We start from the raw sequence: 16,912 nt of genomic DNA, 5'->3' as shown, positions 1-16,912 counted from the left end.
AAGAAGAAAAATGTAGAAATAACATGGTAGAATGCTTGAAACTGTGCCAACAGTGATGAAAAAAAATCTTGTGAAAATTATAATTTACTTTTAGACCTCTCTATGTAGTTAGCATATGAGTTCCAAATTATACATTATTAAGTTTTCATTCATTTGGCTATGTTGCATATATTATATATATATTTATATAGTCTATATATTATAGATCTTCTAGATAAATTGACAGTGAAGGACACGCTTATTTTATACATTATTTTGCTGGGTTAAAAATAAAACATATGCCTATTTATATAGTGAGTATTTTGCTAAATTTTGGGCTTTATTTCCCTCTCAGGAGTCATGCTTCTAACCAATAATGATTAGAATGACAACTAAAAATAAAGTATTTAAATGTCTGTTAAACTGTGAACTTTTCAGCTCATTTGGATCTCTAGACTATAGTGCAAAAGTAAAAACAAACCAAGGTAATAACAAAAAAGCGCAAATAAAATGGGCCTAACTAGGAAAAAACACAGGGAATACAACCACAGAGTGTTCCTGGCCTCCAGCCCAGAATGTTCTTCAGAGGAGGGCTCAACTACTGTGCTCTCACTCTAATTGATTAAATAGGGTATGGCTGTTTAGTGTCAGCTGCCTGTATGTTGGGTGTGAAACATCAACTATTTCTCTTTTTTTAAAATATATTTTATTGATTTCTTACAGAGAGGAACAGAGAGTTAGAAACATCGATGAGAGAAACGTCGATCAGCTGCCTCCTGTACACTCCCTACTGGGTATGTGCCTGCAACCAAGGTACATGCCCTTGACTGGAATCGAACCTGGGACCCTTGAGTCTGCAGGTCGATGCTCTGTCCATTGAGCCAAACCGGTTAGGGCAACTATTTCTCTTTAAAATGCTTTTACTTTCATCAGGAAATGCAAATTAATTGTCCTGTCTTTAATTTAAACTTCAGAACTACAAGTCAATGAAGGCATTCTTTGTATTCAGCCAAATAGGAAGCAATGTACTCAATATCTCTACATTCTTAATAAGAAATGCCAAAATGTTTCTCTTATATTTACTACTCATTAGTTCTAACCTTTGGGGTTTTTCTCTTTCCTCCAAAAAACTTTGGAAGTGGTAAAGAGAACAGTAATAGTTCAAGGCAGTATGAAAACCACAGCTGTAAGTGATAAAAAGTGCATTTTCTGAATATATTACAAATATAACTTTCAGAAACTAAAGGCACAAACTAAATAAATATATATTACAAACTAGAAATGCACAGTTTAAGGTAATTACTTTTAAGTAAAATCTTCAAATATTTGTTTCTAATGAATATTTAAAGCAGTTTGAAAATGATACACCATCAGTGAATTGCAAAAATTATAACACTTAAAATATAAGCAAAATAGACTCTAATATCGACATCTTGGATTAGTGATAAAATACATCATCACACTTATGAATGCACTCTCTATATACAGTTCACAAATTATTTTTCCATTAACTTAAAAGAACATCAGAGATTCTAGGAACTTAAGGTCAATTTTTAGGCTGGTGTGGAGGTATTCAAATTTTCAACAAGTTTGTAAGTCATTTTAGAATCCCATCCTGAATAAATACTGTACCAGTAACACACTCCTGATTCAGGGATAAAAACCAATAATATGATTGTAGTCTGGATTAGTAATCTCTTGAGTTGGTGTTCTTCCAATTCAAAAGAGAGATGAGTTAATCATGAATCTTTTCCCTCCCTCACTGTCTTTCGATACATGTGTAAGAATGTGGTAATGCCAACCTGAAGGTTTTGAAAATGAAATGTTTAGATAAACCCTACCCTACAATCTGTGGGTTTTGCTTTTCCCTCACTCTACTTTGTGTAGTAAGGAGCCAGACTCTTTAAAAACCTTGGCCTGAGCCTGGATTCTGACTTTGCATATTTTCAAAGACACTGTCATCAGAAAGCAAGGCAATGACCCCCACACTGCATTTAGGTAGTAGCTGGAAAGAATCCAGACTGTAACATCCCATCGTAAATTCTCCTTTAGACACAGCAAGTGTTCAGACTTGGGATGAAAGTGCTGAAGCTGGCTCAGGGGGATTTTCTACGGGCCACATCACGCTGTCACACATTTTCATTCATGGTAACTTCCAATTACACAGCATTTTACAAACTGTCTCTTTGTCACTGGGCACAAATCTCCCAGCTCACCAAGAGGCTTCTTTTACTACAGGATTCTCAGAGATTGAGAAACTGCAGCTGACATTAACACTAATTCTAATCTTTTCCCAACTTTTAAATGATTGCAGAAGAAAATCACATTTCCTTCCTGGAAAATAGTAATTTTCCTAGGCAGGAGATATGATTAAATCAATTTAATGGGCAAAGACAGAGAACTAAAATAACTAACCATATACATTATTTTAATAAAAAATAGTCTGTCTCTCTATAATTAGTTGAAATGTTTTAGGTTGGAAAGGGTACACTTAATTAAATTTCCTGACTATGGTTGGGAGATGTTCAATACAGAATGGTACATTTAAAAGATAAATCTAACTGAGCTGAAACAATGTAGAGCAACTACTGTGATGTTTAGCTTGGTCTCCCCTTTGATACTTTCATTTCAAGTTTAGTATTCAGTCTAGTTTTTAAAGGTTTTGGCTCTTATGAATTTCTGCAGTAGTAGTGAATGTAATTTATCGGCATCCCAGGCATATATGCCTGCTAAAGCCTCTCTTTTTTTTTGTACCAGAATCACACTTTGTAGTAAGTCACCTTTCGTGTGCACAAAACTATTGGATTAGTGTATAAATACTGAATCACTAATGTGAAACTATGACCAAAACACACCCTATATATAAATGAGAAATTGCTACCCAGGTTAATAAAAGCTATGCTTACATGGCGCCAATACAGCTGGACAATTTAGTAAAACAAAATTTAGTCAAAACAGGTGGTATGGGAGAAGTTACATTGGCCAGCTGCCTCGGTATCAGGCGCACACAAGCAAATTGTGGCAATTCAGTCTGGGTACCACACCCATAGGGAAGCATGGTAGACAGAACGCAGCCACCACACGCCCAAACACAGCACAACAACATGGCATTTACTTTAACAAGCAGGAAGGAATAATCAGGGAGGAAGGGCAAATGGTTCTCGACTCTAGGAGATCGTGGCTGAGGACATTTCATACTTCTTTGAAGTGTCCTATAGCAGATCTGGAAAATGTGAAAGCGCTGGCATTCTTGCGAAATGCAAGGTTTAGATACTTATTGCACCACTTTGTCTGCCAACAGTTAAATATGAAACTTCATGTCGCAATAGAGATATAGAACCTTGGGATCTTTCTGTATATTTGAATATATATATATATATTCTGTATATTCTGTATATATATATATGCATGACTCGACAAATTTAAAGTGGTGCTTTCTGAAAACCTTTTGTTTTTAGCTGTTTCAGTTCTACTTGTGTTATTTTGAATACTGCCACACGAGAACTAAAAATCTGTCGTTTCTTAAAGAGTTTAAACAATATTAAAATACCATCTTCCGTCACATTGAAAGGCAGTTGGATATGTTTTCCCTCCATATTTACATATACAGAGTTCTGATCTAGAAAACCAATACAATAAACCATTTTATGTTTTAAAAACAGGCAGTCTTTGGTGACGCAAAGGCAGAGATTTTTTTTGTTACCTCCTGCCTATTTCACTCTGTCTCATAAAGTGAATATTGTTGGCACTGTCAGAGAGTTCTAAATACTGCTCAACAGACAAAACAAAATACCCATCATAACCTTGTACCCTCCCAGTGCTCAAAAGCTGCTGCTTTTCCCCCTCTGTCCACGCCCGAATACCCTCTTCCCCTTCTTGCAACCTTCTTTGTTCCTTAGTCCAGGCCTGGGCCACAGCGCGCTGTCTGGCAATCTCCAACACGTGATTCTTTTCCTCTTCGACCGTTGTCCCATACCGGATGTTGAAGCACAGAGCCCCGTGCTGGAGCTGGATATCTGCAAACCGTCTAGTCCTCCCATTCAACACAGAAGTCATCTGGGACACAGTGACATTGACACCATTCTCTAGAATCCGCCTCCCCCCAGTGTTACCGATGAGCACCAGGTCTTCTTCCAGAGACCCAAGCTTAATGAAGTAGTGAGTGTCCCTCCCATCAATGGTAAAATGTAGGTTTTCCAGGTAATGAGCATTATTGAGAATGGCAGCAAGCCGTCTGCTATCTTCATTGGCCACTCCTATAATATCGGCTGTCACTATGCCATCCTTGATGGCGAATTTTATACCTTTTCCAAAAACAGAAGGAACAGAGGCGAACCTTGGTTGCTTCCCTCCTTCAAGGCATCGTCCATCATTATTTCGGGGAGTCATGGGAAGTTGGTCCAAGGAAATGAAATTCCTGAGCTGTTTCTGGAGCTCACACTGAATACCCAAGATAGTCTAGGAAAGAAGAAAGGCACACTGCAAATGTGGTACAGGATTAAACACCTGCCATACGGTTGCTGACTGTGGAAAGCAAAGGCTTGCAATTTGCTGGTTTGTGATTTAAAAACAAGCCAAATTTGGAATCTCTTCATCAGAGATTTGGAAAGAAAAGACTAACAGGTGACATGATTACTTGGCATGCATTTCTTGGTATCTTGGTGAGTTAAACATAAGGAAATATGTTCAAACTTGATAGCACAGAAATTGAGAGCTAGAAGGCACTTCAAATTAAGTGGGTCCAGCTCCCCCCAAACAAAGACATTTCATGTTTGCCAATTTAATTAAAACCAACTAGCTGTTATGACTGTGTGTAGAGTAATATGTTAGGCACAGGGAGATATAAAGAGATGCATATGGCATTATTCTTGCTTTCAAGCAGTTATGACCTTATAAATAACAACAGCAAACCAGCAAGAAGTTTGCTGACCTTTTTACGTGAACTTAAAATAAAAACCCTTTTTATTATGAAAATTTGCAAACATATGGAGAAACAGAGAACAGAATAATGAACCTTCAAGTATCCAATAGAAAGCTTCAGCAATTTTCAACATGTTGCTAAACTTCTTTAGGACTTTTAATTACAAAAAGCATTTACATATTATATGTATTTACAAAAAAGGAAAAGTTTATAGGACTTATTTCAAATTTCTTTTCCCTTATATTTTTTTTACACTTACATTTTAAACTCTCCCACACACATTTCAGTTTTATGTTGTTAAAGCCATTTTTTTTTGCTAACACAGAAATTCTTATTTTTTCAATTAAAAGAAAAAGTTCCTTCTTGCTCTCATTTGCACCTCATACTCCTGACAAAATCATCTGCTAAAACATGAAGGTTTTGGTATTTATATTTTTCTAGAGACTATCACTGTAATATTATTTTTGCTTCACTGCTTATATATTTTTTCTTTATCAAAATAATTTAATTCTGTTATTCCCATGCTCTTCATGCACTTTGCCCTAGATTATTTTGCAGTTGGAAATCTGATGTTTTCATGTCTTTTCATGAACAATTGTCTTTATATAGACTCTCTAATTGACCTAGGTAGCCCATTTCAGAATTTTATAAGTTCACTTCCTCTTTCCTGTGCTTGTCTACCCCACTAGTCATCAAGTCACATGTTAGTCTTTTCTTTTCCAAGAGCTCTAATCCCCTGATTCTTTCCCCATTAAAGCTTTTGTTCTACTTTGTCCTTAATCATGATATTTTAGTGAATATTAAAGACAACTCAAAAATAAGTAACCAAATATATGTTAATACCATTTTATGGTGTTGAATGCTCTCCTGTGTTTTTTTGTTTTGTTTTGTTTTGTTTTTTCAGTTAAGTAGAGTTGGTAAAACATACTAACCTTTCCAGGATCCCACTCTTGAGTTTTTGTCTGAAGCTGTAGAAGCTCATAAGTTAATTCCAAATTTTCTAACTCTGGTTTGGGAAATCCAGGTAGTACATTGTGTAGCTGGAAACCAAATAGCTCCAACCAACTGCCAATGTCTATGAGACACAAAATTAAAGGGAAAAAATTTTAAAGCCCTTAGTTTATAACCTTTATGGAAAGCTTTAAAGATGCTTCTCCTGCCTTCAATATGTTTGGTCAATGGGAAGTTAGGAATAAAATTCCCCCTTATATCACTCACTCTAAAACATATGGTCCTCTACTGGGAAACCTTTTGGTTCATGGATAATCACAGATAGGCTCATTTCACTGCACTGAAATTCTTGTTTTTATTTTTAAAAATTTATTTCTTTTTCTTAAATAGAGAGAAAGAGAGAGAGAGAGAGAGAGAGAGAGAGAGAGAGAGAGAGATATTTGTTGTTCCGCTTATTAATGCATTCATTAGTTGATTCTTGTATGTGCCCTGAACAGGGATCATGCCTGAAATCTTGGTGTATCGGGACAATGTTCTAACCACCTGAGCTACATGGTGAGGTCCTTTTTTTTTGTACTAAAATTCTTTTTTTATATATATTTTTATTGATTTCAGAGAGGAAGGGAGAGGGATAGAGAGATATAGAAACATCAGTAATGAGAGAATCATTGATCAGCTGCCTCCTGCATGCCCCCAATGGGGATTGAGCCCACAAACCAGGCATGTACCCTTGGCCAGAATCAAACCTGGGACCCTTCAGTCTGCAGGCCGATACTCTATCCACTGAGTCAAACCAGCTAGGGCATGTACTGAAATTCTTAACATGGTAGTGGTATTAAGGCCACACAGACTGTGATATTAGATTTATTTGATGCAACAGATCTTGAATTTTTCTTTTATAAAATTATTTGTGTAAGTTTTTAAGCATGAAAACTACAAAAAGAAAGCTTACAAGGGAAGTAAAGATATACTGCAATGCAAAAGCATCGTATTTATGAACAGTTTTTCTCACTCTAGAAGACTAAGGAAGAGAGTAACTGCACAATAACTTGTGGGCTAACTGGCAGGAAGAGGAAGCATATTTACAAAGGCATTGAGATTATGTGATAAACACCATTGAGTTATCACTTTACTCAGTGTAAAGTTTTACACTGTTTAAATACCTGTGGTATACTTTGCAACATCTTGAATTTTGCCAACCGGGTAGTTATTTTCAAAGGAGTAGAGGTTGAATGGTTTAGGAAGGCGGTTCAACTGTTTCCATATGTGATGATTAGGCGTCGTCCATCTACCAGCAACAACATCATAATCCCTTTGCCCCAGGTGCACTAATTTAGTAAGGAAATCATAGAGTCCTCCATGAAAACCAATGATGACCTGAAAGTCAGGGTAAGTGTCATGATAGATATCTCCATAGGGCGTGTACAATATCTCTTTTATCACCTGACCTCGACTGCTGAACACAGCCAGTGGGGTGCCTGTATTATCACAGGCTACATAATATTCTTCACCACTGCTTAGCTCCATGGCAATAAGGTGACCTTGGAGATCATAATACAGGGATGTAATCTCTGAGCTTGTGTGGTTGTACAAATGAGTAACTCTTATGGGGTTGGCAAGGTCTGCATAGAAGAACTGGAGGTGCTGTCCTAGGCTGGACTTACTGGCAACACGTCGTCCAAGCCCATCATAGTAATACTGCACACTCCAGCCAGAAGCCTTATTGTAGGCTTTCTGCAGCAGACCGTTAGAATTATATTCAAAGATATCATTTCCCCTCTGCCTCAGAAAGCCATCTTCATCCATTTTATACTGAATTTCTCCTAGTCTGGTGATGCGATCCCGGAGGTCATATCGGAGAGGAGTAAGACGAGCACTATTCCCATGGCTTAAAAGGTTGATGTTGCCATTCAGATCATAACTATAACGCCACTGGGTTTTATCATTTACAGAAACAGTTTGAAGTTGTCCATCAGCATCGTATTCATAGAAATATCTTGTTATATTGGCATCTACTCCTACTCTTATATCACATATTACCATTCGGCCCATATTATCATATTGAATAGTCATCCAGTAGGCAATTGCCTTTAGGATTTCATATTGGACTTCAATAACTTGGCCATTGGCACTGAAGATTTTGGTGTGCTTCATCACTGTAGTAGTTATGACCTGATTTAAGTCATAATTGATCACACTAAATTTTCCAAACTGCTCTGTTCTACCAGAGACATCAACATATCGGTACAGATCTATGGGCAAAGGGGTTTCATTTATCACAGCTTGCATGCTGGTGACGCGGAAGTTGTTGTAGCTGTAGTCAAACCGAGCATTCACAAGACCTTCTTCACTGAATCGGAAAATCTGGCGTCCAATAAGAGGTCCTGGAGGAATAAAAATCAATATAATGAGAACAAAGCTAGGTGTTTAATGTTGAACAAACAGAAAGGTCTAGTGTTATTTTCTTTAGTATTAATGCTTTTACTTTCAAAATAAAATATGAGATTAACCTCTGATATCTAATGTCTGGGTATATCATTTCATAGTGCTGTATATATTCTCATAGTGTGGTCACCAGACTTGAAAAAAAATTAAAATATTCTATATTACAGAATAATTGAATTAGAGGAACTATAGAAGCAATAACCTATTCACTGGCTGAGAAGAGGAAACTGATGTTATAAACATGTTTTCTTTTTATAATCACTGACAAAAATACTTTCAATTCATTTAACCTGGGTTACAAAACCAGAGGTCAGGTTTTTGACAAAGTCCAGTATTCAAGGAACTGGATTTTGGCACTTTAGAAACTCCAAGGATGAAATATAATACAAAATTCTGACTTCTGAAGATAATTTGCCATCAGCTGAGACAGAGGTTATACAGGGCATGAACTAGTTTCAGTGAGATTCATATCTTGCAGCTGCATCTTTGGGAAGACTTGGTGGTGAGTAGGAACGGGTACACAGTTAGACTAGGTACTTAGATCTCAGTTTTCTTGAGAAATGAGAGAGAAAAAGAGAAATACACTGCATGTTTTTAAGGAATCAGCTATCATGTAGCATGTATTTTGAATTGTTAATAGAAGATACTTTTATAAGTAAAATGACAGTTTGTTGGACTCAATGTCTATGGGTTATTGTTTCTATCTCATACTGTGGGCAGCAAAAATCTCATTAAAAATATGATGTGGTATACACATCACCACCCTTTCATAACAAACCTGTTTGCCTGTATCTGATTGTGCAAATGAAGCCATCGTGCATCAGGTGTATTGTCTTAATCACTCCAGAAGACTCTTCATATGTTAATGTGACCTGAGTGGTATCATAGAGAATCTCAGACAGCCTTGCTTGCTTGGTGTACTTGTATAAAACTCTTCGCCCTGTCCCCACATGCAGGGTCTGTAGCAGTCGGCCATCTCGACTATAGTCTTGGATAAAAGAAGTGCTACTGTCCGGTGGGGTGTAGATATTCCGGTAGTAGCTCACTGAAAGCATGGTTTGTAAGCTGTGGCGCACCATACTAGGCATGGTGACTGAGAGCAGACAATCCGATTGGTCATACTCAAAGATGTAACGCCGCTGGCTGTGTAAGAGAAGCATCACAGACTGAAAGGAGACAAAGGCAAAGTAGCATAATATGTACCACTGAAGTGGAAGAGATGAAAGAAAATACATATCCAGACATTCAATACAAATTTATTGAGCACTCACTATGTGCCAGGCATTATGGTGGGTCCTAGTTGATACAGTAGTGGTCAATAATGATGTCTATCCACATAGAACTTACAGTTTAATGGAGACAGACAAGTAACCAAGCTATTACAGTATAGTTAAAATGTGTTATGACAGGGGAATTACAGGGTGCTTTTGGAAGACAGAGGAAGAGCAGCTAACCCAGACTTAAGAGGTCAGGGGAGGCTTCCTGGTGAAAGGTACATCTACTTTGAGACCTAAAGGATGACTAGGGGTTGGCTAGGTGAAGGCAGAGAGGTGGATGGAGCAGAGTAGAGAGAGAGTAATCTTTTTTAAAAAAAATATTTTTATTGATTTTTTACAGAGAGGAAGGGAGAAGGATAGAGAGTTAGAAACATCGATGAGAGAGAGACATCGATCAGCTGCCTCCTGCACATGCCCCACTGAGGATGTGCCCGCAAGCAAGGTACATGCCCTTGACTGGAACCAAACCTGGGACCCTTCAGTCCGCAGGCTGATGCTCTAGCCACTGAGCCAAACCAGTTAGGGCGAGAGAGAGTAATCTTGACAGAGGGCATAGTATTGTGGGGGTCTGGATAAGAAAGAAAACATGTGTTTTTCAGAGAATGAGAGGAATGTTGTATGGCCAGAGAATGGGTATGTTGGGGTGGAAGTGGTGGTGAATGGCAAGAGATGAGGGCAGTTAGGTAGGCTGGATCTAGATCATACTGGGCTTGTTAAGCCATGCTAAGGAGTTTGGACTTAAACATGTTGGCAACAGGGAAACACTGGAAGCAAGTTGAAGGTCAGGACATTCGCACAGCTGTGAGAAACACTCAAGTTCGTATTCTAGAAAGGTTACTGCAGTTTCCATTTGGAGATGAATTGGAAGGAGGTAAATAGAGGGCAAGGTTTGCCACACATCCTATCTAATAAAAGAGAAACATGGTAATTAGCGTAAGACCACTACCCTTCCCATTGGCTAATCAGGGTGATATGCAAATTAACTGCCAGCCAAGATGGCGGCCGGCAGCCAAGCAGCTTGAAACTAACATGAGGCTTGCTTGCTTCAGTGACGGAGGAAACCAACATTCCCAGGTTCCTCGCCTGCCTTGCCGGCCTCTGAGCCTGCAGTTTGAAACATTTTAACAAATATAGAAGCTAAACAAAACCCCAGAAACCTGCTTTCAGCGAGCCGGGATCTCAGAGCCGGAGTTATACATTGTTTCTATTATAGAACCGAAACAAACCAGACACCTGCTTTCAGCAGCGGAGGCCTAAGAGCTGGAGCCTCAGAGCTAAAGCTGGCCCAGAATAAAAAAAAAAGAAAAAAAGGAGGGGTTGGGAGCTTCTGTCACCCGCCAGCCTGAAAACAGCCCTTAGCCCCTCACCCAGACTGGCCAGGCACCCCAGTGGGGACCCCCACCCTGAAGAGTGTGTGACCAGCTGCAAACAGCCATCATCCCCTCACCCAGGCTGGCCAGGCACCCCAGTGGGGACCCCCACCCTGATCCAGGACACCCTCAGGGCAAACCAGCCAGCCCCCACCCGTGCACCAGGCCTCTATCCTATATAGTAAAAGGGTAATATGCCTCCCAGCACCGGGATCAGTGGAGCTGCGAGGCCTCCTGGTACCGGGATCGGCTCTGTGTGTAACAAGGGGTGGGGCCACAACCTCCCTATCGGCCCTGCTCTGTTCATGACAGGGGAAGGAGCCCCAACCTCCTGATCAGCCCTGCTCTGTGCCTGATAGGGGGGAGCTCCCCAACCCCCTGATCGCCCTGTGGCTCTGTGTGTGACAGGGTGTGGCACCCCAACCTCCCCCCCCCCACGGGCCCTGCTCCGTGTGTTACAGGGTAGACCCATAACCTCCCCATTAGCCCTGCCCTGAGTGTGACAGTGGAGGCGCCCCAACCCCATGATCGGCCCTACTCTGCGGGTGATAGAGGGCGACGCCCCAACCGCCCCCCACGGGCCCTGCTCTGTGTGTGACGGGGTAGAGCCATAACCTCCCTTCGGCCCTGCCCTGAGTGTGACAGGGTGCGACACCCCAACCCCCTGATCAGCCCTGCTCTGTGCATGACAGGGGGGAGCTCCCCAACACCCTGATCGACCCTGCTCTGTGCGTGACAGGGTACGGAGCCCCAACCCCCCTGATGGGCCCTGCTCTGTGAGTGACAGGGGGCAGCGCCCCAACCCCCTGATTGGCCCTGCTCTGTGTGTGACAGGGGGTGGCGCCACAACCTCCCCATCGACCCTGCCTTGAGTGTGACAGGGGGCGGTGCCCCAACCCCCCAATCGGCCCTACCCTGAGCGTGACTGAGGGTGGCATTGCAACCTCCCGATCTGCCCTGCTCTGTGCATGACAGCGGCAGCGCCCCAACTCCCCAATCGGCCCTGCTCTGAGCCCGACCAGGGGCTGCACCTAGGGATTGGGCCTGCCCTCTGCCACCCGGGAGCAGGCCTAAGCCATCAGGTTGTTATCTCCCGAGGGGTCCCAGACTGCGAGAGGGCACAGGCCGGGCTGAGGGACCCCCCCTTTCCCCCCCCAAGTGCACAAATTTTTGTGCACCGGGCCTCTAGTTAAGTTATAGTCACCAAAAAGCGTCGGTTGACTTCATGTACTAGACGTCTTTGTGAAAAGTTGCATAAAATATTATTATTATTGCTTTGCAATTCATGCTTTAAGCTATATTAGGGGAACATGCCATTAAAGTGGAAAATCCTCTGATTATACAAGCCCTCTCTCCCTAACCTGATCTGTATTTCAGAAACAGTTATTTGTTGAGGCATATGTAATACTTTGCTTTTATAAGGTATCCTATATAATAAAGAGGTAATATGCAAATTAACCCTCACACCCTCATAAAATGGCTGCCTACAACCAGGCCAGCAGGGAGGTTAGTGAGGGATGACCAAACGACTGAACAGCAGGCTGCGTGGGGTGACCAGGCTGGCGGGGGGGGGGGCAGGGGCTGTGAGGGGTGACCAGGCTGGCAGGGGGGGGCAGTCGGGGTTGACCAGGCCAGCAGGGGCGGGCAGTAAGAGGCGACCAGGCTGGCAGAAGGTGATGCAGTTGGGAGCGACCAGGCCAGCAGGGGGGGGCAGTTGGGGGCAACATGGTCAGCAGGGGGGGGGGCAATGAGGGGAGACCAGGCCAGCAAGGGGGGCAGTTGGGGGTGCCCAAGTTGGCAGGGGGGGGGTGTTTAGAGGCAACCAGGCCGGCAGGGGGGCCAGTTAGGGGCGACCAGGCAGGTAGGCAGGTGAACGATTAGGAGCCAGTGGTCCAGAATTGTGAGAGGGATTGGGCCTAAACCGGCAGTTGGACATCCCCTGAGGGGTCCCAGATTGGAGAGGGTTCAGGCTGGGCTGAGGGGACCCCCCTTCTGTGCATGAATTTTGTGCACTGGGCCTCTAGTTTCAATGATAATGGCTTATCTTATTTTAATCTTGAATCTAGACATAAAAAAGAGCACTGTTTTTGGGAGGAGTCAACCCTTTTTCTAATTGAAAAGCATTAAAATCTCATCTTTTAAGAAAAAGAAAAATTGCTCACTCCGAGAAATTCTGATGTAACTCCCCAAGGAAGCTTTACCCCTCCCTTCTTGAGAATTCCCTTATCAAGCAAAAAGACTTAGTTGAGGTTTACTTTCTGAAGTTTATGTTATGAAAACATAGGTAACTTTTCATCTTCTAAATATAAATTACATAAATATTTATATGAATTATAGCAACACACATAATGTACATCTAAGTCTTTGAAACTACATATCCTCCCTGACCTTCTGAGAATTATCGATTTTGAATCACATGTCAATACTGTGAAGTCCAAGTCAGCATTTATTTGCTCATTCACTCATCCTTTCTTTTCAATCATGTACTCCACCAGGGGATACAGAGCTGCAGGTGGAAACTCTGTCACCTCACCACCTGTGGACAACCTGCAGCTCTGAAAACCCCACTGCACTCCTGTGTGGACATGAGGACACAAAGGGAGAACCTCCTCCTTGACCAAGCAGAACCTGGGGCGAATTGGTGGGAAATGTCTTTAATGACCTCGATGCCAAAAGTCAGATTTCCCAGCTCATTTTCACTCTCTTCTATCAGCTGGCCATAAACAAATAACATCTGTCACCTGTGATGCAGGCCAGAGACAACCACTATGTGGCTTTCACACATTATCTAGTATCAGCCTGCTAGAGCCATGCCTTTCCCAGTAGCTGTATCAACCTTGCCAAACATTGATTGCACATTGCCACCGTTTTTTCTCCCCTGCTCATATCCTCCACTCTGCAGTCAACCACTGCCTGACCCTGTTCTAGGTGGTGCTGATGCTGCGCTGTCTCTAAAACTCCCTAGTCCATTTTAAAGCTCCCTGTCAATGAAAGTACGTGGATAACATGATTGGAAATCTCGTGAATGTAGCCATTGTGCTGTCAGAATACAATTTAGCTCTCACTTGGCTGCTATTTCACTTTGGGTGGGCATTATTATGTTTGTTCAAAAACAATGCTTAAGGGTCCATACAACGCCCACAGTGCTGCTAAAGGATGAAAGGCTATTTCTTATTAGTCTAAACAATAGAGTGGAAGACTTTTTATTTTGTAAAATTGATTGTGAGGTCCTAAAGAGATTATTGAAAAGAAGAAGAGGAAAAGAACAATCACGCCTGTATACCAGTACTCCTTTAAACAATAGAAATGAAATGGTAGAAGTTCGAATAACCACCAGATGTCAGTGTGGGGCCACCTGAAAGCTCATGGCCACAGGCTGCATCTGTCCCTCCAGGCTGCCTTTGAAATTTTCAACCCCAAAGAGGCAATTTTGTGTAAATGTATCAGACTAAAGCATCTTATTAAATGATTATAAAATATATTTAAATGCATCTTAGAAATGAAGTTCTTAAGAATGATTTCAGGAAGCTGAAAGATTTACATTTACTGTAATACAAAATTTTAGCTCCACAAGTCTTCTAAATATAATTAATTCAGAGGAGTCTCATAAATCAAAATAGAGAATTAATGACCACACAGAAAATTTAAGAAACAATAATTGATTTTTTAATAGAGAAGAGATTATTTAAGCAACTTCAGCTATTACCCAAATAATTATTTTTCTCCTAATGGCTACAAACCATTGTGCATAAAAATGATCCGTATAACTTTCACTTATTCTAGAGGAAGTCAAAGAAATTTTACAAAATTTCTGCACCTTCAGGTGAAATATCTGCTGTTGCTTTTAAAATATATCATGGTATAGGGATGGCAAGCAAATTTACAGAGGTAATACCAGAGGTATTTTGAGGTATAAAAAGAAATATACATTTGAAAGTTTGAGAATTTGTACTTTAAAATATAGTACAAAAGCCAGCCTCTTTGTCCTTGCTCTCCCCCAGATATAGTGAAAAAATGTGCAAGCAAAGGCCATGTTCAAGAGAGGACTGAAATGAGCATAGGAAGACAGAGAACCTGATTACATCATTGAAAAAGTTACATGTAAATAGGATTTTATAAATTCAATATTCTTTCCCTTTTCCCCCTAGAATCACAATTTCAAAGATGCTTTAATTTCTTCCCTCCCTTCCACTCTTTCCTGTGTTAATTTACCTTCAAGTAGCAGTAAGTGCTAGCATTTAAGTTATCAACTTTAAAATAAATACTATAATGCAGTATTCAAATAGAAAGAAACTAACTTTTTTGAATGACAAGATGTGCTAGGGTGCTTTATATTAAGTTATTTCATTTAATCATCACCTCTATTCAGTGAATTAGTTATCACCTAACATTGCAATGGCATGGTAAATAATTTTTAGAAAGTAAAGAACCATGTATTTTGTAGGTTCTGAGTTTTGCATAATAGGATTGCTTAAGTCAGGGGCTATGTTTTAATTAGAGAACAAATTAGAAATGAAGAAAGGGACAAAAATAAACTAAAAGGCACAAGTGATTTGGTTTGTCTCGCTTGTCAAGAAACTAGTCTTTGGAAGTCACCGGGCTATTCTTGATACATTATTCCGTGTCAATAAGGTCTTATTTTTGTCCACTGAAGACACTGACAGTCTCACATAATTTTCTTTGTTTTGTTTTGAAAGAATTATTGCCAACTAAGTTTCTGCAAAGAGAACTTATGTGAAGTTTGCTTCACATGATTCTTCACTCAAGTAAGTTTGATGAAATAATCAGCTAATTCAGAAAAGAGAAACAATAAAATTGCTTCCGAGCCTAATACTGCATGCAGGGCTGAAATGTAAGTGTTCAATAGGCTCTTTTGTTATTGCATAGATAGTCTAAAGGGAAAGTCTTCTGAGAGCCAGATGCAACTATCCATAGGCAATTAGCTCAGGAGCCAGACTACAGTGTTAATGAGGTTGGGGTTATGAGTTTAAACCCATGTAGTTTCCCTAAAGAGAGCTAGCTATTGCACTAGCCACATGTAGGACCCATGAAAGAAGCACTGCAAACCCATCCTCACTCCTGAAAAAATAAGCCAGCCTATATTCCATTACAGTGGCATCTTTTTTTATAGGAAGGTCATCATTATATGTAATTATATGCTTATGTAAACATAACACCAAATATTTGGATTTGGTTAATTTTGTAAGAGGTTCAGCCCTTTGTGGACATCAGTCATATGATTTTGCCAGTCATTCTTGTTATTGCAATTCAAAAGAGGAAAGTCCCACTCTATAAGATTCATATGTTCCCAGTGTAGAGAATATAGATATAATAGATTTCTTCAGCAGAAAAGGACGGGGGGATACAGCAGAAAACTCCCTCCTTTATCCTGCCTCCCAAGTGGGGCCAGCTTTATCTCCTAGGCATTTCCAACTTGGCAAATTCCCCAGTGACTGACTCTCGGAAATAGTACAATCATTTTTTATAATGACATACAACCACTGGCACACTTTTGTTTGAAACCCTGGGGGCATATCAGAAAGGCTTGGCATCGTTGGGTGCAAAAGCAAAATTTTGCCTTGTGATCTATGAATTCCTATAACTTTTCTAAGAGCTTCTAGGGTCACCTTGTGCTCATTACCTTGACTGGTCAAGGGAAAGCATTTTTCAATTTTCTCAGAAATTAATTCAGCACTGGTAATTTCAGTTGAATGGATAGATTGAGGAAACAAGAGACACTATCTTAGGATATTAGAAATTGAGATGGCAGATAGAGATCAATTTCTGTTATTGTCCTCTGCTACTGATCTGGCTAGAAGGTATTTTGCTGTGTGACGGCTAATGTTTGACAAATGGTTTTGGTGGTGGGGTTAAAGTCCTTGTCTATTCCTACCAAACAGAGGCCACAAGTTCCTATCATGGATGCTACTGGAGACTCGCTGTACACAAAGGACTATAACCAATGAGCC

General features: G+C 40.6%; 1 protein-coding gene across 1 annotated transcript in view; it reads right to left on the bottom strand.

Annotated features, from left to right (window-relative positions):
• Window positions 1–2,392: 2,392 nt before the first annotated feature.
• Window positions 2,393–16,912, bottom strand: part of TENM1 (teneurin transmembrane protein 1) — a 124,905-nt gene continuing 110,385 nt past the window's right edge. The window contains exons 9-12 of the mRNA XM_036305883.1: window positions 9,075–9,462; window positions 7,015–8,235; window positions 5,833–5,975; window positions 2,393–4,437 (exon numbers count right to left, since the gene is read on the bottom strand). Coding sequence (XP_036161776.1) covers window positions 3,679–4,437; window positions 5,833–5,975; window positions 7,015–8,235; window positions 9,075–9,462 — 2,511 coding nt within the window. The 3' untranslated portion in view covers window positions 2,393–3,678. The remainder of the gene's footprint in view (window positions 4,438–5,832; window positions 5,976–7,014; window positions 8,236–9,074; window positions 9,463–16,912) is intronic.

The sequence above is a fragment of the Myotis myotis genome, unplaced genomic scaffold (assembly GCF_014108235.1).
Source record: "Myotis myotis isolate mMyoMyo1 unplaced genomic scaffold, mMyoMyo1.p scaffold_m19_p_4, whole genome shotgun sequence".
NCBI classification, from domain to species: Eukaryota; Metazoa; Chordata; class Mammalia; order Chiroptera; family Vespertilionidae; genus Myotis; species Myotis myotis.
This window is presented reverse-complemented; position numbering and strand designations above follow the sequence as displayed.